The 22,746-nt window shown below is 45.4% G+C and overlaps 1 protein-coding gene across 4 annotated transcripts; it reads right to left on the bottom strand.

The window, feature by feature from the left end:
* Positions 1-446: 446 nt before the first annotated feature.
* On the bottom strand, positions 447-21,596 carry LOC307181922 (uncharacterized protein C14orf93). Of its 4 annotated transcripts, none has more exons than XM_079912816.1 (7): positions 21,569-21,596; positions 10,173-11,180; positions 7,761-8,081; positions 3,584-3,645; positions 2,888-2,991; positions 1,909-2,021; positions 447-1,601 (listed from the first exon to the last, which is right to left on the bottom strand). In XM_079912816.1, exons 2-7 carry the CDS (start codon positions 10,770-10,772, stop codon positions 1,182-1,184), a joined length of 1,620 nt encoding a protein of 539 aa, XP_079768942.1. In that variant the 5' UTR covers positions 10,773-11,180; positions 21,569-21,596; the 3' UTR covers positions 447-1,181. The 4 variants fall into 4 exon arrangements, with proteins under 4 accessions (XP_079768942.1, XP_079768943.1, XP_079768944.1 ...); XM_079912817.1 differs by having other exon boundaries at positions 21,244-21,583; XM_079912818.1 differs by lacking the exon at positions 21,569-21,596 and having other exon boundaries at positions 10,173-10,926; positions 11,053-11,341.
* Between the last annotated feature and the right edge of the window lie 1,150 nt (positions 21,597-22,746).

The following is a 22,746-nucleotide window of genomic DNA, read 5'->3' as shown; positions in this document are numbered from 1 at the left end:
GGTTTGGAACACTCTCTTGGCTTCCCCTTCCCTCCTGGTTAACTTCTCCCCATCTTTCAAGCATCAATTTAAACACTCTCCGAGAAGCCTTTCCAGACGGCCAGAGCAAGTTAGTTACCCCTGTGGTACATAGCCATGGTAGCTACATTCCCCCATCATCACACTTATCACAATTCATTTCATTGCTTACTTAAATGCCTGGCTTCCTGACTAGACAATAAAACTTCTGATCAGTATCTAACCTGTTCAACAGTTTATCCGTAGCACCCAGCACAGCACCTGACACCTAGTAAGCAATCAGTATTTGTTGTATGATTGACAGAGTGAAGAGAAAGCCATATTTACTTCTCAATCCATCCAAAAAGGCACAAATTTTGTGTGTGTGTATATATTCTGCATGTGTGCTTGTGTGCACACACACACGTACACACACACACTCACCTTCCTCAAAATATAGCTTGTCTGACAGGACTAAGAGATGGCTACCAAGCCACGTATACTGCTTGGTCACACGGTGGGAAAGCAGCGGCTGGTGAGACAGGGGAACTCTTTAAGCCTTAGTTTCCTCATGTGTACAATGGGAATAATAAAATCTTCCTTATATAATTCAATAAACAATAGCTATTACATCTAGATCCCAATTCCCAAATACGGATGGAGCCTGTGTTCTGCTCAGAAGAATGAAGCCCATGACTGAAACTGTCCACCAGGTGGCAGTATTACCCTGGCCTGGTCCTGTGCTGCTTCCACTACGGAGCAAGACCAGCAGTCAGGGGAAGTAGAAGGTACGACCAAGGGCCGCTTCACTAAAGCTTTGAGTGAAACCAGAAGAAAAAACAACTCAGAGACCAGGGCATACGTCAAGAAGGCCTCCTGTTTCTTGGACCCATCCTCCTTTTCTCAGCCCAGGCTCTTCCGAGGCACTGTTATGCTTAGGAATAAGCATTTTCTGGCTTGTCGTTCACAGCGGGGGGAGGGGGAGTATTTCCCCCTTGGAGATGAGTCCTTTTATCCCACCAGAGCTGCCAGCTTCCACTTCTAGTGGAGGCTGTGTTGAGAAGAGAGGCAGCTTTGCTTTCTCAGACTGCAGAAGACATCTCGTCATTCTGGGAAGCCCTGTGGCCACCCATTTTGAGGACATGGGAAGAGGCGGATGCCAGAGTTATTCTTGGTTATAGATTTCACTCATCCTTTTCCACCTTGATTTCAATGAACGAGTTCAAGTCAGGACAGCAGGTTTTATGGGGTTGGTCAAAAGATGGGGAGACAGGTCCATTCTCATCACCTCCCTCATCCTCCTCCTCTTGGAAATTAGGATTGTAAAGTTCTGGTGGCAGGAGCTGGGCCTCAGCAGAAGGTAAGCGGTCTGAGGGAGGTCCATACACACGGTTGGCTTTGGTGCCATGCTTAGAGTTGGCATCCAGGTGGTAGCAGAGCTGCGTGAGGCGCTGGGCCCGGAAACGGGGAGGCCGGGCTACCCAGACACCTGGCTCATTAAGGCTGTCCTCTTCATCTGACATCAGCTCCTCTGTCACATCCTTCCACAGGCGTTGGTCCTCAGGGCCAAAATGCCTCATGATGCTGGATCGGTTGGCAAAAAGCTAAGGTAGGAGCCCAGGACAGAGATTAGGAAAAGCAACAAACCACGCATTAGGTTTGGGGAAAGGCTTTGGGTGGAAGGGAGGCTGTGTAAAATCTGTGCCCGAGAGAACCAAGTTCTCAAGAGAACACAAGTCCTCAAGAGAACCCAAGTCAGATCTTAGAACTGGCTCCCTTCCTCCTCCTCCTCTGCTCCGTTCCTGGATCTCAACTCTTTTCTCAGATGCCACGTCCCCTGGCCCTTCCCACTGTGCCTTATTTATTAGCTTTTAGAGTTTAGCATCTTGAAAGGAAAGACTAGAAACCTACCCGATATCTGCGACTTCGAAGTTTCTTCTCCTCTTTTTCTTTTAGGCCTTTAAAGGGGTTCAGGGAGTTGCGGTACTCACGCCTCTTAGTAAGGAAGTAGGCTACACAGGCTCCTGGTGGGGAGGGAGAAGGCAGGCAGCAAAAAGCAGGGTCCTCAGCCCTTTTTTTTGCCCTAATACTACTGGATGGGAGAAGGGTGAACCACTGTTTAGACGATGGGCTTTCTGGGTATATCCATCAGCATCTATTCATTCCTCTCTGGTTTAGCTCCCTCTGCCTCCCTCCGTCTCCAACAGGAACTCCTCCCACTATAAAAAGACAACTCCAGGGAGGGAGGGAGGGAGCCGCAAGAGGGAAGAGATGTGGGGACATATGTATATGTATAACTGATTCACTTTGTTATACAGCAGAAACTAACACACCATTGTAAAGCAATTATACTCCAATAAAGACGTTAAAAAAAAAAAGACAACTCCAATGCTTCTGTAACTCCCTTCCCCCACTCCCAGGTAAACCTACCCCCATTCTACTCAGCTGACAGCAGATTACAAGTACTTTTTCAGCAGAAGCTTTCTTTTCTTTTTTTTTTTAGCAGAAGCTTTCTTAGTGCTACAGACAAATAACAGAAGAGCAAGGAAAGTAGAAAACCCAGGACATAATATTTAGGGACAAAAGAGCAGGGCTGGACTCTGACCTCCTTTTTATAACACCCTAGATTCAGGCTGTGCGTGTAAATGTCATGCATGATGGTGTTCTGGCCCTTTCCTTCTCCCATTTTCATTTCAGACTGAGTAGGGGAATAAAAAGGCAATTAGAGACAATCCTGTGTGTATTGCAGGTGAAAAGAATAACCAAAACCAATTTTTTAAAGTCCTCTATTTTCAAAACCACCTAAATCATCTCCATATGCCTCTTCTCCTCTGGCCAGGAACAGGGGATGAAGAAAGGATGGGATGGGAGTTAGCTTAGTTTTTCTCACCTTTCAGCTCCTTGTCAGTGTAATTGTGGGGACTGGTTACCAGCTCCTGCTTGAGTTTTTCCAGAAGGAACTTCACTACTGAAATATTCCAAGAGGACTTGATGCTGCCACAAGAGAAGAGAGTGAATAAGGCAGTATTTTATTTTATTTATTTATTTTTTGGCTGCACCACGTGGCTTGTGGGATCTTAGTTCCCCGACCAGGGATGGAACCTGTGCCCCCCCCGTAGTGGGAGGGTGGAGGTTTTTTTGTTTTTTTTTTTTGCGGTACGCGGGTCTCTCACTGTTGTGGCCTCTCCTGTTGCGGAGCACAGGGTCCGGACGCGCAGGCTCAGTGGCCATGGCTCACGGGCCCAGCCGCTCCGCGGCATGTGGGATCCTCCCGGACCGGGGCACGAACCCGTGTCCCCTGCATCGGCAGGCGGACTCCCAACCACCACACCACCAGGGAAGCCCAGGGAGAGTGGAGTTTTAACCACTGGATCGCCAGGTAAGTCCCTCGTCAGCATTTTAAAAGCTAGACAGAGATTCCCAGCACTAATCAACTTTGTGGTAAAGTCCTCCATGGCCTAAGGCAGTATACAAGGGGCAATGGTGAGATGGAAGCCTTACCCTCACTGTTATACTGAAGCAGCCCCCTTTATTTCCCTCTCCTTGGCAAAGTTCCTTATGATCTTTTCCCTCAAGAGGATCGTACCTTTCAGACCCATTGAATCTCTTGTCATTGGTGATGTGGTTATGCACATTGTGGACCAATTTCTAGGGGAAACAAACAAACAAACACAGAATCAAGCCAGGAGCAAATATGATGAAACCCTCCTCTGGTCCCTAGGCACTGTCCCTATGGGGTTCTCTGCCTGAATCCTGCCCATAGTCTAGGTACCATTTCTGTTGATGCCCTTTCTTAGCCAGAGAGCCGATCCAAGTTAGTATTTCTAATGAACCCTCCCTTTCTTTCCTTTTCATTTAATTTCTGTGGAGTCTCCAGGATTACCCCCTGGTCTTCCTTCTGCTCCCAGGGAATATGATCACTACAGTAGAGGGTTTCAAACACTTCCACAAACACACTCCTAACAGCAAGGAGAGAGCAAATATACACCAGGGCTACTGCAAGTGGACATTTCTTTTTTTAAAAATTTTAATGTTATTTATTTATTTTTGGCTGTGTTGGGTCTTCATTGCTGCATGTGAGCTTTCTCTAGTTGCAGTGAGCGGGGGCTACTCTTTGTTGTGGTGCGCAGGCTTCTCATTGCGGTGGCTTCTCTTGTTGAGGAACACGGGCTCTAGGCGTGCAGGCTTCAGTAGTTGTGGCACGGGGGCTGCAGAGCGCAGGCTCAGCAGTTGTGGCGCACGGGCTTAGGTGCTCTGCAGCATGTGGGATCTTCCCAGACCAGGGATCGAACCCACGTCCCCTGCATTGGCAGGCGGATTCTTAACCACTGCGCCACCAGGGAAGTCACTACCTTTGCTTATACACCTTTAATGATGGGTTCTCACTAGTTTTTGACTCAGCTACTATTGAACATCTCTAATTGTTAAAAAATTTTGCCTCAGGGGCTTCCCTGGTGGCACAGTGGTTAAGAATCCGCCTGCCAATGCAGGGGACACAGGTTGGAGCTCTGGTCCAGGAAGATCCCACATGCCGCGGAGCAACTAAGCCCAAGCGCCACAACTACTGAGCCTGTGCTCTAGAGCCTGCGAGCCACAACTACTGAACCCACGTGCCACAACTACTGAAGCCCACGCGCCTAGAGCCCGTGCTCTGCAACAAGAGAAGCCACCTCAACGAGACCATGCACCGCAATGAAGAGTAGCCCAAGCTCGTCTCAACTAGAGAAAGCCTGCGTGCAGCAACAAAGACCCAGTGCAGCCAAAAATAAATTAATTAATTTAAAAAAATTTGCCTTAGATGCTCCAAAATCTGACCCCAGTTTTGCCCTAACAGCACCTGAAGTATTTGAAGACAGCTTCCATGTACTTACCAAGTCTTTTCTTATCCCATCTAAACACCAAGTCCTTCAACCATTCCTCATGACATAGTTGCCAGACAGACTCCTCATGAAACTATGAGCCTCTCTGGTTTGCCAGTGTCCCTCTTACAACATGGCACCTGGAACTGAATCTAACTCATCTGTTGAGGTCTGGCCAAAGGGAACATTACTTCCCTGACTAGAACTCTATACTTCTAGGAATGAAACCCAAGATGCTGTACCTCTCTTAGCAAGCCCATCCCTACTCTCAGTGTCACAGAGTTCATTCATAGTGAGCTTGTAGTCCATTTTCCACATGGATTACTATCTCCACCATTCTGCAACTGTTTTCTTTTTTAACTTTAATGTAGGATTTTACATTTCTTCCTATTAAATTTAGTTTTGTTGTTTCTGATTATATTTTCATTCCAAGGTCCTTCAGTCAATGGAAATTACCCAGTCCCAAACTGATGGGATGCTGATCTCAGGATTTCAGCTTCATATTAAAAAATGCCCAATTTATGCTCCTAGCACTATGGCTGACTGACCATATCAACTTAGGAAATTACTGTTAACTCTTTATGGTTAGGGTCTCCACTCTATAAAAAAGACTGTTGTACTAGCTTCATATTTGATATAGTTATTTTACCTCTTAGAAGGCCAAACTTGAAAAATCACAAAAGATGGGTAAATGCTTCAGAAAGAATTTGAAAGAGTTGCAGAAAAAAAGAAAAGAAAAAAAAGTAGGGTGGGGGAGTTGCATAGCTTCCAATTCAAGTGGCTTGGAAGAGATCAGCTGATAAACATCCAACCAAGCTTGAAGTGGAAAGGGAAAATACTCTAGACAATAATAAGCATTAAGACTGTAAAGGCTGCTGGCTCACCTACCTCCTGAGTGAGCTAAAAATGAATAATTTCCCCAGTGGGTGGCTGGGATCTGCAGCAGTCCAAGGAATTAAGATTCCGATTTGGTCCTTTTGGATCTCTAGCAGCGACCCACAGCAGCTTCATCACATTGGAGAGATACCTCTCTCATTCCTTCCCAGAGCTAAAGGTTGGAACAGTGAAGATCTGCAACTATCCCTCTCCCTCTAAACCCACAGACTAATACAAGAACATTTTATCTTTCTCTGTGACAGGCAGCAAGACTCCCTGACTGGTCCTCTCACGCCTCTTCAAGCACTATAACACAGAGCAGGATGACTGAGAATGCTGTCCTCCCAGAAGGTCCCATGCTGAGCTCTCCAAAGGGCAGGAAGAAGCCAGGCCTCATCACTAGACCTCTCGCTGGAGTTAGTAGGCACTAGAGGAATGGAACTGATCAAAAGTCCTGATTTTATGCAAATTTTAATTGTCACACATTTATTCACAATTTAAGCACTATGAATTTTTGGGAAATCCCTTGAAATGTACTTCTAGGTATAAACCTCCATTTCTATCACTGGCAACAACAGTGCCCTCTTGGGCCAGAAATCCATGACAGAGAAACTAAACCTAGTCCCTGTTTTTTTTTTTTTTTCTTTTAATATTATTTATTTGGCTGCACCTGGTCTTAGCTGCAGCACACGGGATCTTCGTGCGGCATGCGGGATCTTTAGTTATGGCATGCAGGATCTTTTTTTTTTTTTTTTTAGTTGCAGCATGCAAACACTTAGTTGCAGCATGTGGGATCTAGTTCCCTGACCAGGGATCGAACCCAGGCCCCTTGCTTTGGGAGCATGAAGTCTTAGCCACTGGACCACCAGGGAAGTCCCCCTATTCCCTGTTCTTGGTAAGTGACACGTCACTGAACATAACCAAAATTTGAAATGAAGGTTAGAAACCAGTTGATACTGATTATGAATGGTGTCTTCTGGAAGAGAGAGAGAGGAAAAAAAAAAAGACTATGTCAATGTAAAAACATCAAATGAAAAGGCAGAGTAAAGTAGGATCTCTTAGAAAAAGAAAGAAGTAATATGAATAAAGGAGGTATAAATGGTAGTCAGCTGTTTTCAATCTTTACTAAGACTGTAACAAGGAGAAATGAGTTCTATACTATGATGAGATCTTGCTGGATGTCAGTGGTGACCTCCACTCCTAACCAGAGCCCTCAAGTTACCTCATCAGCCATTATCCAGAGAGTGGAGACCCATTACCGTCAATGGGAACACTATACGGCTAAAGAACATCCCCACAGTTATCAGAAAGATGTTCTGGGCGACAGAGCGGATCCAAAGGTCTGCGGTCACCCTAGAACAGGGTTTCTCAACCTCGGCACTATTGACATTTTAGGCTGGATAATGGGGGTGTTGGGGGAGACATCCTGTACACTGTAGGATGTTTAGTGACGCTCCTAGGGCTCCGAGCCACTGCAAGGTTTCAGGCAGAACTGGATCATATCAGTACCTTCCCTGCCAAGTGCTCTGAGAATCAGTAGAATCTCCAAACCTTTTACACCTGAGCTGAGTGGCCCTCTGCATCTTTGGGGTACGGGACCACCTCAGGACACCTTGGCCTTTCTGCCCATGGGGACCCTTGCTACTCACCCTGAACACTGGTAATTTGCAGTTTCCAGTGCTGCTCTGCTGCCGTCAATCTGCTTAACCCCTTAAGGATCTTCCCATCAGGATTATGAGATCACCAGGAGATATGATGTAATTATATAATTATATATATGATATAATTCCCTTATCTTTAAATGGAAGATATCAATCTATCTGGGAAAACCTAAAGAAGTTCCACTGATAGCAGTGGGGCTGCCTGTCCCTGGGCTAGGGAAGAGGCTCTCTCCTTCTTGCCCCTCCCACTCCAGCAGGCTTCCGGATACCATTCATTCGATATGGGACGTTTAAAATCAACCCACATTTCCCTCTTCACTTATCTCTCCAGACTGAAGAAAAACATGGAGAAAGCGAGCTCACTTACGGAGAGGACCAGATCCCGCTTGCGCCTGGAGTTCTTCTGCCCACTCCCTCTGGTCCTGCATGGGGAAGCAGTAAATCCTAGAGAGTGTCTCAGCTCCCCAGTTCCCCCAGGGCCTGATTCTTCCAAGGCACCTTCCAGGGCAGCAGCAGCACTGAGCATGTCCTCAGGGTGGGGCGGGGGCAGCTTGGTTCCGTTTTCCGGCCCTGTCTCTGAGGTTGTCCGCTGGATCGCCGATTGTGTGGCTGGTGAAAGCTGCTTGGCATAAGCAGGGGCCAGCACCCGCTGCACTGCACCCTCAGAGGCCACATAATCATCCACCAGCTAAGAACATAAAAAAGAATAGCCTATTAGCCAGCCAGGCTTACGGGAACCTGATCAACCATCATTCATTGGCCAAGTATAATGAACAAGGAGTGTGGGCAAATATTTCTGTGGGTACAGGGCCTCTCATGTTGGGTGATTACCACAGGACTGATTATACAGAGAAGGCATGTTTCTGACGCCTTGTGAGTAGTCATTTACGCTGTGTGCTTGAGTATAGGAAATGTAACTAGGCAAGTGTTTTGCCTGAGAGGAGTTGAGGGAGGAAGTGATGACAAGAAAGGAAAACAAAGCAAGAGGAGCAAGAGAATAAAATAACAATAAAAAGGAGAGATACGGGAGCAAAGGAGGGAGATATAAAGTCGGAAATCTCTAGAGAGGCTAGCACTGCCTCCCCGACCCCGCCCTTTTCCCTTTGCAGGGCCAGTGTGTGCCCTCACCTTGATCCTGCTCTGGCCACATCCGACTGTCACTGCCCTGACACCTGCTTGCCTGCCTGTGCCCTCCCTCAAGGACATAGAGGGTAGGGGAAGGAAGGAGGGAGGAAGGGAGAGAGAGAGAGAGAGAGAGAGAGAGAGAGAGAGAGGAGAGAAGAAAGGAGGGGGATTTTTGCAGCCCAGAAAACAAAACAGTGAAAGTGGGGGAAAAAAAACACAGAAAGAAGTGGGGGAGGAGGCTGAGATTTATAGACCTGTGAGCTGCTTTCTGTGCTGTGAAATCTAATTCCATCCTGTTGGCTTGGAAGCCTTCCCTGCCAGAAAGAACCACAGCTCAGGGCTCTGCCTGGCCAGGTACCTCCTAGCCTCCTCCCACCTTCCCAGCTCCTCCTCCAACAGTCCCAAACCAAGGAGAGTCCCTGGCGGGGCACAGACTGGGGCGAGCCGCGGGGCCATCACTCGCACGTGGCTAGGCCTCAAGGGAGCAGTGACCAGTGGCAGTGTGACACAACTGGTCACACTCCTAAGATCCAGCAGATGGGCTGGGAGTCTCATCCCTCCCATCAACCCTGTGTGTTCTGCTGCTCTACACTTTCCTGGGTGTCTGGGCCTCGTCGTGGCGGGGAGGAGGAACAGAGACAGGGCAGAGGGAGGACGCTCTGGAGGAGAGGGTGGAGGAGAGCTGACAGACCTCCCACTGTCTCTCAAGTGGCAACACATCTGTTAGTTTCCCATCTCTGAGATCTCTACAGTTGCTCCATCTCCTTTCCATACTTCCATGTGTGAAACTACTTCTGCAGTTTTTACTCTCCTCAGCCAGGATTTTCCTGCTCATATGGCCCTGAGCAGTAAAGAAGCTGAAATAGCACATGTGCTTCTTTGTCTTTTCCTGCTCACAAAATAGGCCTGCTCGCTTCCCTCTTTCTCCCTACATGTTATCATCCTCTTACTGTGAACTCTCAACTCTCATTTCTGTTCCTCATTTTTATTTCCTGTCCTCTACCTCCCTCCCACCTTACCTCATTTTCTCTCTCTTGCATCAATTCTCCTTCCATTTAGGTTCACCTTTCTCCTCTGCTCTTGTTTTCCACTTTTTCTCCTTCCCTTCATTTCCGCCTGCCTCTTTCCCTCCCTACACCTGTCGGCTATTATCTTTGTCCTCTCCCTCCCACTTTCCCTTCTCTCTCTCTCCCCGCCTCTGCCTCTCTCTCCTCACATCCCCATCTCCCTCATAGTCCTGAATTCCTCTTGGCAAGCAGAGGGCCCGTGATCAAATATGAATGAGCCGTCTGTGCTCGGCAGGCATCCTTGCCAGGAGAGGCAGAACCCACGGAGCAGCCAAGGCAGCTGTGGAGAAGGTGCCATGCAGAGCAACAGAGAGGGAGCGCAGTACCACTGCCCTGACACCACTCACGCCAGAAAATGACCTTCTGCCGGAGAGGCCACGGTACCAAAAAAAAAAAAACCCAAAAAAACAAAAAACAAAAAACCCAGGAGGGCTGACTCTCCCTGCCGGCAAAGGAAACTGGGTACCGTGCTGTTCTGTCACAGATACAACCGAAAGAAAGGCTGAAGGATGGAGAGAAGAGAAGAGAAAGAGGTCGGGAAGAGCACAGAAGCACAGCCCCGCTAGTGTCCTGCGCTGCGTACTCACGGGGTTGAGCATCGGAGGCCCCTCGCCTGCAGCCAGGGCGCATACCGGGAGCCGTACGTCTCTCTGAGCGGCCGGGAAGCCCAAGGGCCCAGGCCCCCCAGCTGAGGCCGCTCCCAGCTGCCGCAGCTCCTCGATCACCACCTGCACGCCGCTGCCCACACTGTCACACTCCTCTTCCACGGCCGGCAAGGCCCTGTCTGCCTCTCCGGGGCTCTCCTTGAGGGGCCCGGGCTCCTCGGGCGGGGAGCCGTGCACCCGGCTCTCGCCGTCTTCATCGGGGACGGGCACCTTCCCTTGCCTCAGCTCACCCACTTCCTCCTGGAGACGTTTTAACAATTCGTTGTTGGCCCTGGCGAGACCCAGCGCAGCCTCAGCCAGACCCACGGCCTTATCCACCCGCTGGTAGATAATATGCAGGAGCTGCTCTGAACTCTGGACGGCCAGGCCGTGTCCGGTGACCGTGATCGGGGTGCTGGGAGGAGGGTTCCCGCCCTGACAGCTTGTGCTGCCCCCGCTAGTCTCGCTCTTACAGGCACAGCAGCAGCATCTGGCCTCGCCGCCACTGGGAGGGGAGAAGAGAATGGTGGCGCTGAAGGACATGGTGGCAGAGGCAGGAAGGCCCGTGCTCACGCTGCTGGACTGCTGCAAAAGTGTCCCCAGTCGACCGGACCGCACGAAGCTCTGGTCTCTTTGGATTCACTCTCCTTTTTCATGGAGGTTGGTCGGAGCAGCCTGGGCCCCCCGGGGCTGGGTTCTGTGAAGGAGGAGTGGGCTAGCCCTGAAGGCGCACACAGTCCATGGCTGCCTCTCCTTGGGCTATGGAGCAGAGGGCCTTCTTCTCTGTGCTGCCCTAGCTCAACACAGTGGGGGTCACACTCACCCCTTCCCAAAAGGGTGGGCCTACAAAGGCCTTCGGGAGGAACACAGTTTCAGAGGGTGGAAGGCATGGAATTCCCCACCACTCCAAGCTAAGGAACAGAGCTGGGACTCAAAAGGACCCACCGGCATCTGGAAAGATCAGAAAATTAAGGAAGAAAATGTAGATCTGTCTTCTCCGTCTCTCTGTCTTGGCTGTAAAAACAGTATTGCATTTTATTGCTTTGACATCCTTCCTTAAGGAGTTCGGAACACTTCATGTAGGTTAATCTCATCCACACAACAGCTCTAGGAAACACATGTTAACCCAGGGCCAGAGAAGAGACATGCAGAGAACTTATATATCTTTTTCAAGGTCAGGGGAAGACAGCAGAATCCAGTTATGGCTACTTTCAGTTTAGTGTGTGTGTGTATTTAAACTGATACCACTTTTTGTTGACATAAAAAATCATGATTCTACCGTCTTTATAATTTGCATACAGATGCATTCAGAGTAAGACTCCTATACAAGGAAAAGGCCAATCATTGCAGCCCCCAACATGTTGCCAACTTCACACTATTATATCATTAATGTTTTGGGGGTGGGCAGGGAAATGAAAGGAAAAGCTGGATAGGAGAGTTGAGCTGCAGTAACCAGGGCTGTGCACAGCCCCCTACTCTCACACTTTGTACACCTGGGCCTACAGCCTCTGCGATAGAAACTAGCTGTTCTGAATCCTCCAGCTGGAAGCCCAGAGAAACCAACTGGGGACCCTCAACTCCACTTCTCATGCTGCTTAAGGGAGAGGCAGAGCTGAATGGGATTGTCTAAGTAGCTACATGCTGCCACTCTACCCGCACAACCAGCCCCCAAAAGGAGAGACCAGAATATCAATGATAAGCCAAACTGCCTCTCTTTTGAATCACTGTAGTTAAGCAACTAAACTACTTCAGGAGGAAAAAAAAAGTGTGGGAGGGTTGGTTTGTACCACTGAGAACACTCCAAGGAACTTCATATTGTCATTTTCTAAATGACACTTGATTACAGAAAAAAGAATCTTTCTGCCTGAAGCTCCCTAAGTGACAAAATCTTAAGTATGTTTACAATTTCCTCAAGAGATACATTTCTATCTTACCCTGTAAATTATATCATAACATCACAATTAAAAGGAGAGGAGAGAGAGGGGAAAAAAAAAAAAAAAGGAGAGGAGAAGGTTAGGAGAATTTTCCACATTCCGAGATTTGGTTTGTTTGTTTGTTTTGAGTCAGCAATCTCATTTCGGAAACAGGCAATATCAATGCCTCTGAGGTACTAAAATGTAAATCTGACAATGCATTTTAATTACATTTGGTTTTTAAAGAATAGTCTTTAATTTGCTTTTTCTACCCTTTATATGGAAGAAATGCTTTTCTGTGCTAGATATTCACATCTTGTAAGAACTTAAATCCATTTACTGCTTCTCTATCATTAGAGTCACTGGAAGGCATAGTTAAACCTAAAAAACTAAAGGTTAGGACTTCCCTGGTGGCTCAGTGGTTAAGAATCTGCCTGCCGCTGCAGGGGACATGGTCCAGGAAGATTCGAGCCCTGGTCCAGGAAGATTCCACATGGCGTGGAGCAACTAAGCCTGTGCGCCACAACTACTGAGCCTGCGTGCCACAACTACTGAAGCCTGCGTGCCTAGAGCCCGTGCTCTGCAACAAGAGAAGCTATCACAGTGAGAAGCCCATGCACTGCAACAAAGAGTAGCCCCCGCTCTCCACAACTAGAGAAAAGCCTACTCACAGCAACGAAGACCCAATGCCACCAAAAATAAATAAAACAAACAAAAACAACAACAACAAAAAATAAAGGTTAAAGTCAAATTAAAACAAAAGGTTAAAGGAAAGCACTAAGTGATTCCCAGGTCAATTTGTGGATGAATCATTAATATATCCTTTTCCTTCCTAAATAAGGTCCTACATGCTCCAGCGGGGTTTTTAAGTTTTTTAAAACCAACATCATGCAGAGTTTAATCTGAAACATGGATGTTGTGAGAGAAAGAAAATTATGTAAACAGTAATATACCACTTGGGTTCAGGATTTGTACAACAAGAAATTAAGACCTGTCACTTATATAATACTGTACATCAACTATACTTCAGTTAAAAAAACTGTTTTTAATAAATAAATAAATAATGTATAAAACTACAAGGATATACTGTACAACACAGGGAATGTAGCCAATATTTTATAATAACTATAAATGGAGTATAACCTCTAAAAATTGTGTATCACTATATTGTACATTTGTAACATATAATTTACATTAACTATACTTCAATTTTTAAAAATTAAAAAAAAATAGAAATGAAGATGCATCATGTTGGGACTCCAGCTGGGTACACTTCCTGGGATCAAATTGACAACTGCAATACTTTTGCCCCCAAAACTCACTCTTTCTTGCAGGAGGCCTTTACCCCTGCCAGTGTTGTGCCTACCTTGAGCCCCTCCCTCCCCTTAAATGGTCTTTCTTAGGTAATCTTCCCAAAACAGCACTAAAATGGGCTGTGTGAATTTGGGCATATAATTCCCTTTTCTGAGCCCCAGTGTTCTCATCTCTGAGATGCTTTTGAGTGCTTTTGTGAAGACTGTATATAATATATATAAGGCATCTACAGAATACTGGCACACAGTCAGTGCTCCACACGTAACAGCGAGATTCCTGAAACCTTTTGTCTTCCCATCCTGGACATCCATCCTGATGTCCTAATCTTGAAAAAAAAAAAAAAATACAATGGCTTGAAATAGAATTTGGGGAGTTTCCCCTCTACATTTAATAGCACATTTCTAAGAAAAAATGAATTCAAGTATACAAAGACGCATTTATCAGTACAAAACCTTCTGTGATGCAAATTAGAAAGGTATTGAGAAAACAAGAGTATTTGTAATTTACTTACTATCATGACCTGGTTTAGACTAAGGATAATTTCAACTCTGCTAGTTTTTAATGCTAAATATATTTTCATATTTGTGTTGACATAAAATATCATGATACTATCTGCTCTATAATTTTGTCCCTCAATTTCTTTCTGCTTTTCGATTTTGTGTATTACCTAATTATGTCCATTTTAGAATGTCACGTTCAGGGCAACAAATAGGTGTTTTCTTGAACTAATATGTCTATAAAAACCTGGTACAGTGCAGTGTAGCATAATGGGCGTTCAAATAACTCTTTTGGGGTTCCTATGGATATTACTGCTGACTTAATTTCCCAGGCTCCTGCTAGAGTCTCCCACATAAGCTCTAAGACACTGAAATAAAAGCATGAGGAAACTGGAGTTGGCAGGTGTTAAAGGAACATTTCACATTATGATATTTACTAACCAGACACCAATTCAAACGCTGGATAAATTATTAAAAACAAAACACTAATATCATTAGTTACATATATCCCCATTAGAGAAGATGAGCAAGTTAAAAACAACAACAAAAATGTGTTTCTAAAAATTCTCTATATGAAAGGCCATGCTAAAGGATGAGTCACCAAAATGGATTGCCACCTCCAAGTACTCAAGTGAAGGGAAGACAAAAGTCCCTACACACAAGGAGCTTACGGTGCATGTGAGAATAGAATGTCTAAAGAACAAGTCAAAATATACACATGTGCCTAAAAATATGGTACAGACTAAAAAAATCTTGAGGAGTTAGTTCAAAATAATAGAAAGATCAACAGAATGAAATCATGTGGAAGGGGGCTTATCGAAGAAAAACCTACAATTGAGCCTTGAGCAAGATATAGGATGAACTGGGAGGGTCGTAAGAAGACGTGATAAGTGACAGGAAAAAAAACATAACAGAATTAAAAGGGTACATGTGAGAGATCAGAGCAAAATGGCTTATATAAAAGGTACAGAAAGCTGACAGAGGACTTTGAAAATCGAGTTAAGGAAACTCTTAGAGCAGGGGTCCGCAAACCTTTCTCTGTAAAGGACTAGATAGTAAATAACTTAGGCTTTGCAGGCCATGTGGTTTCTGTCACAAGTATTCAACTCTGCCACTGTAGCACAAAGCAGCCATGGACAATACATAAACATGAGCATGGCTGTGTTACAATAAAACTTTATTTATGGACACGGAAATGTCACAAATTACATTTAATATTTACATTAAAAAATATAAAAGCCATTCTTATCTCATGGGCCATACAAAAACAGGTGGCAGGCCAGACCTAAGACTAGGGGCTATAGTTTGCTGACCCCTGTCTTAGATACCTAAAGTGGAACAGTTAGAGGTTAGGAGATTGTTTAATCCTGGAGAGAAGTGATGAGAATCAGCATTGTGGATATGAAGGTTCAATATCCTGGAGGAAGGACTGATCATATTTCTTAACTTAATAAATGTGGGGGATAGAGATTGGTTAAAGACAGCTTCAAGATTATAAACCTGAGGGTCAGAAGATGGTACCACTGACAGAATGATAGAAATGAGGAAGCTGAGAGGAGGCACCAGCATGTTTGAGAAGATGTGTATTTATACAACATGTTAAATTTCAAATTGATGGTAGCATCTTTAAATGGAATGTTCTGAAAGCAACTGGCTAGGACTGAAAAACAAAAACAGGAGGAAGGTCAGAGCTGGAATGCAGATTTGGAAACTTTAGTAGGAGGTTATATTTGAACTTCAGAGAGTGAATGAGCTCTCCAAGGAGTAAATACAAAGTCCTTGGCAAAGGCCAAGGACAGCACTTCGAGCCAATCCTTGCAAGAGGCTTCATTGAAAGAGAAGAATGGTTAGTAAGGTGGGAGGAAAAGAGTGTTATGAAAGCCAAAGTAGAAAGAATATCAAGGGACTTCCCTGGTGGCGCAGTGGTTGAGAGTCCGCCTGACGATGCAGGGGACACGGGTTCGTGCCCCGGTCTGGGAAGATCCCACATGCCGCAGAGCGGCTGGGCCCGTGAGCCACGGCCGCTGAGCCTGCGCGTCCGGAGCCTGTGCTCCGCAACGGGAGAGGCCACAACAGTGCGAGGCCCGCGTACAGCAAAAAAAAAAAAAAAAAATCCGCCTGCCAATGTAGGGAACACGGGTTCGAGCCCTGGTTTGGGAAGATCCCACATTGCCACAGAGCAACTAAGCCTGTGCACCACAACTACTGAGGCTGCACTCTAGAGCCCGTGAGCCACAACTACTGAGCCCACGTGCAGCAACTACTGAAGCCCGCGCACCTGGAGCCTGTGCTCAACAAGAGAAGCCACTGCAATGAGAAATGAGAAGCCTGCACGCCACAACAAAGAGTAGCCCCCGCTCGCTGCAGCTAGAGAAAACCCACTCACGGCAACGAAGACCCAACGCAGCCAAAAATAAATAAGTAAATTTATTAAAAAGAAGAAGAATATCAAGAAAGTGGATCCAATCAACTGTGACAAGTGCAGCAGAATGGTTAAAAAAGATGCAAATTAAGGAAATACATTTTATTTGTCTGTGATGGTCACTGGCGATGACCAGAGAGGTATTTTTTGTAGTGAAAGTAATACTATGCAGTAGACGAAAGAGAACGTGATGGAGAGAAAATGGAAGCAAGACATGAAGTCAAGTTTTCTAGAGTTTAGTTATGAAAGGAAGGAAATCAGAGAGGGCACTAGAGCCTCAGTATGTTTAAAAAGCAGAAAGAAAAAGGCCAGTGAAAAAGGAAAGGATAAACATATTAGGAAAGGATTTAAGTTTTCTTCTAGCAAGGATTCGCCCATGAGAAGGAAGGAAGGCAAGCTCTTCCCTGAGACTGCAGAGAAGAAAAAGATGAACTCAGCGGCCAAGATTCATTGACATGGAGAGAGGAAGACAAAGATATATGCTATTGAGACACTCTTTTTACTTTACAGACATTTCTCAGTTTGAATAATTCAAACTGATAAAAGAACTTTATTATAGATAGTGCTGCATTATCTGTTGCTACAACCTGCTAAATTCTTCTTTTCTAACACTCCAGACCTACCACAATTAATCATTCTTGCTTTTTTCCATCACTAGTTTAAGGTTCTAAAGCCCATTTAACCCTGCCAACATTATTAACATAGCTAAACTTTATTATGGTATCTTTATTTTACCTCTCAAAATGTATAACTGTTTAATAGCCCATGAAGCAATCCATGGAATGTCTGGCAAAGCAACAGTTAACTGGAGTAAATTATCCAGGCAGTGTCTATACCATTATTATTAAACTTGAATACTATCAACTTTTGCAACTTCAGATTGCTGATTTATTCTGAAACCAAGAGTTTGCATTCTTGTTCAAGAAAGAAAAAACAGGAATAAACTAAGATTGACCACCACTGAATAACATACATGCCTTTTGCAAAATGCTATCAACTTTTAGAATTGAATGTTAAGAAAAAGATCTTCAATCCTATGATGAGCTGCCAACACAAAATGGCAGCAGCTGTCAAACTTAAGTTTACATAAAATCTGTGTGTTTGGGGTTCATTCTGTATTGGTCTAATTTTAATACATGTGAAAGGAGCCTAGAAAATGTACTTTTCAAAAATTTTGGTTTTTTTTAAATAAGTATTTAGATAAAGAAGAAAGAAAACTCATCTTCTTTAGACAGACAGCTCAGGGTGAGACTGTCCATAATCTTAACTATCCCTTTCCTCCCAAGACATGTATTTTTGTTAGAACTAAATATATCATACCCTTGGCAGCTCCCTTGCTTGCTTCAACCCATTCTGAGTTTGAATTTTCTGCATGACTGAGTTCACCTCCAAACTATGAAAAATAAAAGTTTTCCCACTGTTTAATAGGTGTGTAGGGTATGGTATCACTCAGATGATATATGTTTTTATAATGGGCCCTTGACTCATTCAGGGTCATGCTAGCAATGGACTTCCTTAAATGTGATTACTGAAAGCATAGCAATCGATACCATAATCTTCATTTTAAGAAATAAAAAAGGAAAATGGCCACTTAAAGTTCCTGCTGTGCCGGTCAGCCCTTCTCCCCCACTTGAAGGTGCAAAATGGCTCACCGGATAGAAGGTCCTCTCAAAACCTATTTCTATCAGACATGAGCTCCTTATCACACAAGAGCAGGTAAGTAAACACCATAAAACAGTATTTTTCTACATTTTTAAAGACTGACCCATCTAAGGATCTACAAAAAAACAAAATCTAAGACTTCGTTTCTAGGGGTAAAAAAGATGTAGACCCAGAGGGCAGAATGAGTTCCTAAGAAAAGGATCCCACGTAATCCGAAAATTCCAAGTATGTCTGTATAGTAGTACGAGGGTTTTTAACCCGATATAGCACTGTCTTTTTTCTTTACATGTGCTAAAATGCAACTTGGTGAGATTAAAATTACCGGTTTAAGGTTTCCATATCCATGTGCCTGACGTAAATGACTCTTCCTGCATTTCTGGAGAAACTGAAAAATGAAAAACTAGCTCCTAAAGCTGTATCGTGTGCCCAGCGAGCCCTCGGTAAACGTTAGCTGATTAAATATTAGTCAAAGATGACAAAGTGGGCACGAGGGACAGCAGAACAATTTCCGAAGAGAACGTTTCAGCCACAGGCAGGGAGGACACAGCGGCGCAAGGGAGAATAGAGCTGAGCTCCGCCCTCCAGGCCGCAGGGAACAGGGCGACCCGCCACTGAGGCCCCCGCTAGACTATGCCCTAGGTGTCCTGGGAAAGGGGTGTTCCTCAGAAGGCCCGCAGACAGCAGATTGGCCGAGGCGCGGCCGGGGATCTCGTTGGGTCACCGTGGGTAGACTACGCGGCCAAAAAAGCTCGGAGGGCTTGGGGGGAGTATGGCGGGAGAGTTCCCGCGGCGATCCCGCCTTGGCGGCCCTAAGGGTGTCCCACCTCGTGTGCCCCGCGCGCCGCGCTAGCTGACCGAACGGCGCCAAGAAGGCGCGCGGGCGGCCGCGGACGACCGAGGCGCGGCTCGTGTACCCGGCTAGCGCGCGCACGCGGGGAGGCCCCGCCCTGCCAGTCTCCGGGCCCCCGGTGATTGGCGGTTGGACGATGAGGCGGAGCAGGGCTGGGGACGTTATTGGCCGCAATCCGCAATCACTCAACAAGCCAGGGAGGGGAGGGGCCTCTTCAGGGAGGGACACGACTGCGAGGCTTTTTCAAAGCCGTCAGACGCCATCTTTAGCTTCTTTTTTTTCTTGTTTACTCGCTTTTGTTCTCTGTTGCTCACAAAGCTGCGTGTACACGATTATAGGTACAGTGGCTACAAGTCGGCCTCATACATTTGGTGGCGGAAGGCTTTTCGTTCCTACCGGCCTCAGCTGCAGATCTTTCAGCAAGGTGGCAGCTGCCCTTACTTCAAAGAAGTTTTCATTTCGAGGGGCCCCGCGGATTCCCAAGCAAAACCAACCGAGTTTAGCTTTGCTTTGGTAGGAGGGCCAAGACAACGATATATTCGTGGGAGGAATTTTGTTTCTTACAAAGAAATTCAAAGCAAGGACATTGCCTCTGAGCCTAAAATCCTACTAAAAATTAAATAGTCTAGGAAGACAGGGGCTTGGGCTGTGTATACTGCTCTAGAAGAACTCTCTTTTCCGAGAAGGTAGGAAGTATACGTGAAGACCTGCAGTAAGGCGAAAAAGATTAAGAGCAAAACTCCATTAAAAATTCCTAACACTGCTGCCATCACAAAGGGCACTAGACTGACTAGATTTCAAAGATACGCAGGCCTAAACTTGTGGAATGATCCACATTTGAGACTGATCTGACTTGTATTGTTAGGGAATAAAAATGCACTCAATACAGATAAACCCAGAGCCCACACGGGCTACTTTCATTATAGTGAATGTCAAGACCTGTACAAACAGTTTAATCGCCGTTGTTAGGTGTCTTAAATACTGCTTGAAACTGAGTGGGACGCGAGGTGGGGAATGGAAATGTATTATCACACAGAGGTTTTGTTGTCCTGAAATTTGAACTCTACAGTAGATCTTTTTTTATCTCCTGGTCGCTACTTCACTTGTGACATTCCAGTTTCTCCCTCATCACCCCATATACCTCCTATGCTTTCACTCCAATCTGCCAATAGAGATTTGAATATAAATATTTTCCGTATGACTCCTAATAGGAGACGATGGTTCTGTAACAGAAAAAAGTGAGAATACGTCTCCTGTAAGCGGAGGTGCTGTTCTGAGCCTGTTGTTCTCTAATTCATACACTTCTCTCCGTGGCTCTTGGCATGGGGAGAAAGCTTTTCATTTTAAAAATGCAACATGATAACCAAAATGCATTTCTTATCCCTCCCATATATTATTTGCCTTTGCCTCCTCTTGGCACCTCCCCCATCACCACCACCATTAACAGTTTTTGAGAATTGGACTTGACTGGATTATTTTCCTGATATTTTGCCAGCTGTGAAGCTTTTCAAACAAATCCCAACCTATCAACGACCATTTTGTCAAAAAGCCAAGAGAGAACTTCCCTTCTGAACACACCAACCAAACCACACATAAAGGCCAAAATATACACAGCTGTACATTTAAGAACGTGAGACAATAAAAAGCAAAACCACTTAGGCAAAACAGTCACTAAAGGCGGCTTTAAACCACAGACTCAATGCATTGCCTACCCTCATTTGCCACATGGACTGCATATTCCTTGGCAATTATTTAATTATTCACTAATCTTATACTTTAGAAGAAGAGCAGAAAATACAGTAAATGCACATGGAATGAAAATGCCTAAGTAATTCTATGCATAGGATTTCTTCTACGCTTTAATTTGCACATGAAATCCTGTCTGGATCACATTTGGGAACACAACAAAAAAATCCACATCCTAGGGGCTACTTTGCACACAAAAAACCAAAGGCAATCGCTTTTGAAAACAAAATCTGATACGGCACATATACACATACTGTACATATACACAAAGCACAAAACCCCAAGATAAATCTTTACGAAATTACTTGCTTAAAGAAACACACACACACAATGTTCTCATGAAAAATGTGTGTAAGACACACTGTAAGAAGGGCTTTGACCCCCCCCTCCGCCGGGAAATGAGTGTCACAATTATAAAATCCAAACATTTTTAACCTATTGGCCTTGGACAATTGCCACATTCAAGCCACTTGGTTTTGGTTCTGGGGGAGGGTGTGTAAAACGCACGCAAACAGCTTTGTGAGGGAGTCTCAAATCTCCGCTCCCTTACACGTTGCCTGTGGCAGAAATTTACATTATCCCTTCATCCCGCTTAAAAAAAGAAACTTACACTTCCCAAGAGGATAAATTTTTAAAATTCCCCTGACCATAAAAATTTACCAGTTCTTAAAATGTGATAGCAAAAAGAAAAAATCTCTATAAATTTGGCTGGAAACAGTTGTACACGGCCATCCTGCTTCTCAACTTCTTGGTATATTTAAAACCTTGACCAGGAAAAAGAAAGAGGAAGAGAGACAGAAAAAGAAATGGGGAAAAGCGCACATTCCCCTTAGCAACAGTTTCCTCACCCCAGCATTGCCACAGATCTCTATTTTTTTTAAAAAAATTTGAAAACACACACAAGATTAAGGAGAAAAAAAATGGAAAAAGGATACCCGAAGGTCGTATGGCTCTTTGTATTCGTGTGTGTGCAAAAAGGAGGACTCGCGGAGCCAGAGCCGGCAAGCCCCGCCCCTCCCCGGACGCCCGCCCGGATTGGCCACTGGCGGCCGCTGGGCGCCCCGCCCGCGAGCACACGCGTAGCACCCGAGGCGCGGGCCCAGGGGGCCCCCAAGGGCCGCCCGACCCCCGACCCTGGCCCCCTTCCGCTCGGACCCTGGCGGCCCGGTTGGCACCTATACCCTTCCCCACCTCTCTCCCCTTCCTTTCACTTTCTCACCCTCCTCTCACCTTTTCCCATGTTTGTTCCTCAGTGAAACCAGGCCTTCGTTACCAGCATAAAAAACCGGTGAGCGAGCACCTTCTGACAATTTGCTAAAGTTGGTTAACTAGTCAGTAAAATTCTAGTTTGGGATTAAGCATCAAGCACTCGGTGCGTGGGCCGAGCTCATGATTTCCAGGTGGAATGTCTCTGGGTCACGTCTATTGCTTAACTCTCCCACCTTTAAATGAACATTCATGCAAGTGCGTGACATCCTTCAGGTGAAAGACAAAGTAGCTTTACACTTTGGGCGAGGGTTTTTGCGCAGCCTGCGTCCCCAATTTTTTCTCTATTTGGCTAACACTACATTCTCAAGAACCTAAAATGGTCCCCCTTTACCTCCTGCATGAAGACCTGCTTCTTGTACCTGGATTTTAAACTACTCATAATCTGGCCCCAGGCCCCTGTTTGTACTTATTTCCCACTGCCCTCACTCCTGTATTATTCCTTTGCTCAAGCGGTTTCATCTGCCTGGAGTAATGCCTGTCTCCTCTTCTCTTACTAGTCAGTTTTTAAACACTCTGCAGCTATTTCAGTCAACACAGACCACTTCCTTCTCTCAACTATCAGCATGAACTTCATGTTTACTCAGGTTAGCAGTGCTTAACTCTACCTTGATTGTTTCCCATATTATAGTAATTTCACACTAGTAAATTGTTTGAGATCAGAGATCATATCTTAAACTTCTTTTTTTCCCCTTCAGGAACTACTTTTTAAATTTTTACTGCAGCAGCTGGCATAATTATAGACATTTAGTAAACACTGAAAAATAATCATGTATAATTGAGTGAATTTTTTTTCTAGCTAAACACACACAGATTTTGAAACTCAGATCCCACAACAAGAATTTGC

This window comes from Stenella coeruleoalba (assembly GCF_951394435.1).
Source record: "Stenella coeruleoalba genome assembly, chromosome: 2".
Taxonomy (NCBI): domain Eukaryota; kingdom Metazoa; phylum Chordata; class Mammalia; order Artiodactyla; family Delphinidae; genus Stenella; species Stenella coeruleoalba.
Note: the sequence above shows the minus strand (reverse complement) of the source record. Positions and strands in the feature narration are given on the sequence as shown.

Excerpts from the sequence above, each read along its gene's own strand:
- LOC307181922 (XM_079912816.1), bottom strand. The coding sequence starts at position 10,772 with ATGTCCTTCAGCGCCACCATTCTCTTCTCCCCTCCCAGTGGCGGCGAG. Across the intron at positions 8,082-10,172 it reads GGCCTCCGATGCTCAACCCC|CTGGTGGATGATTATGTGGC; the intron begins GTGAGTACGCAG and ends TTATGTTCTTAG. Across the intron at positions 2,022-2,887 it reads CACTGACAAGGAGCTGAAAG|GAGCCTGTGTAGCCTACTTC; the intron begins GTGAGAAAAACT and ends CCTCCCCACCAG.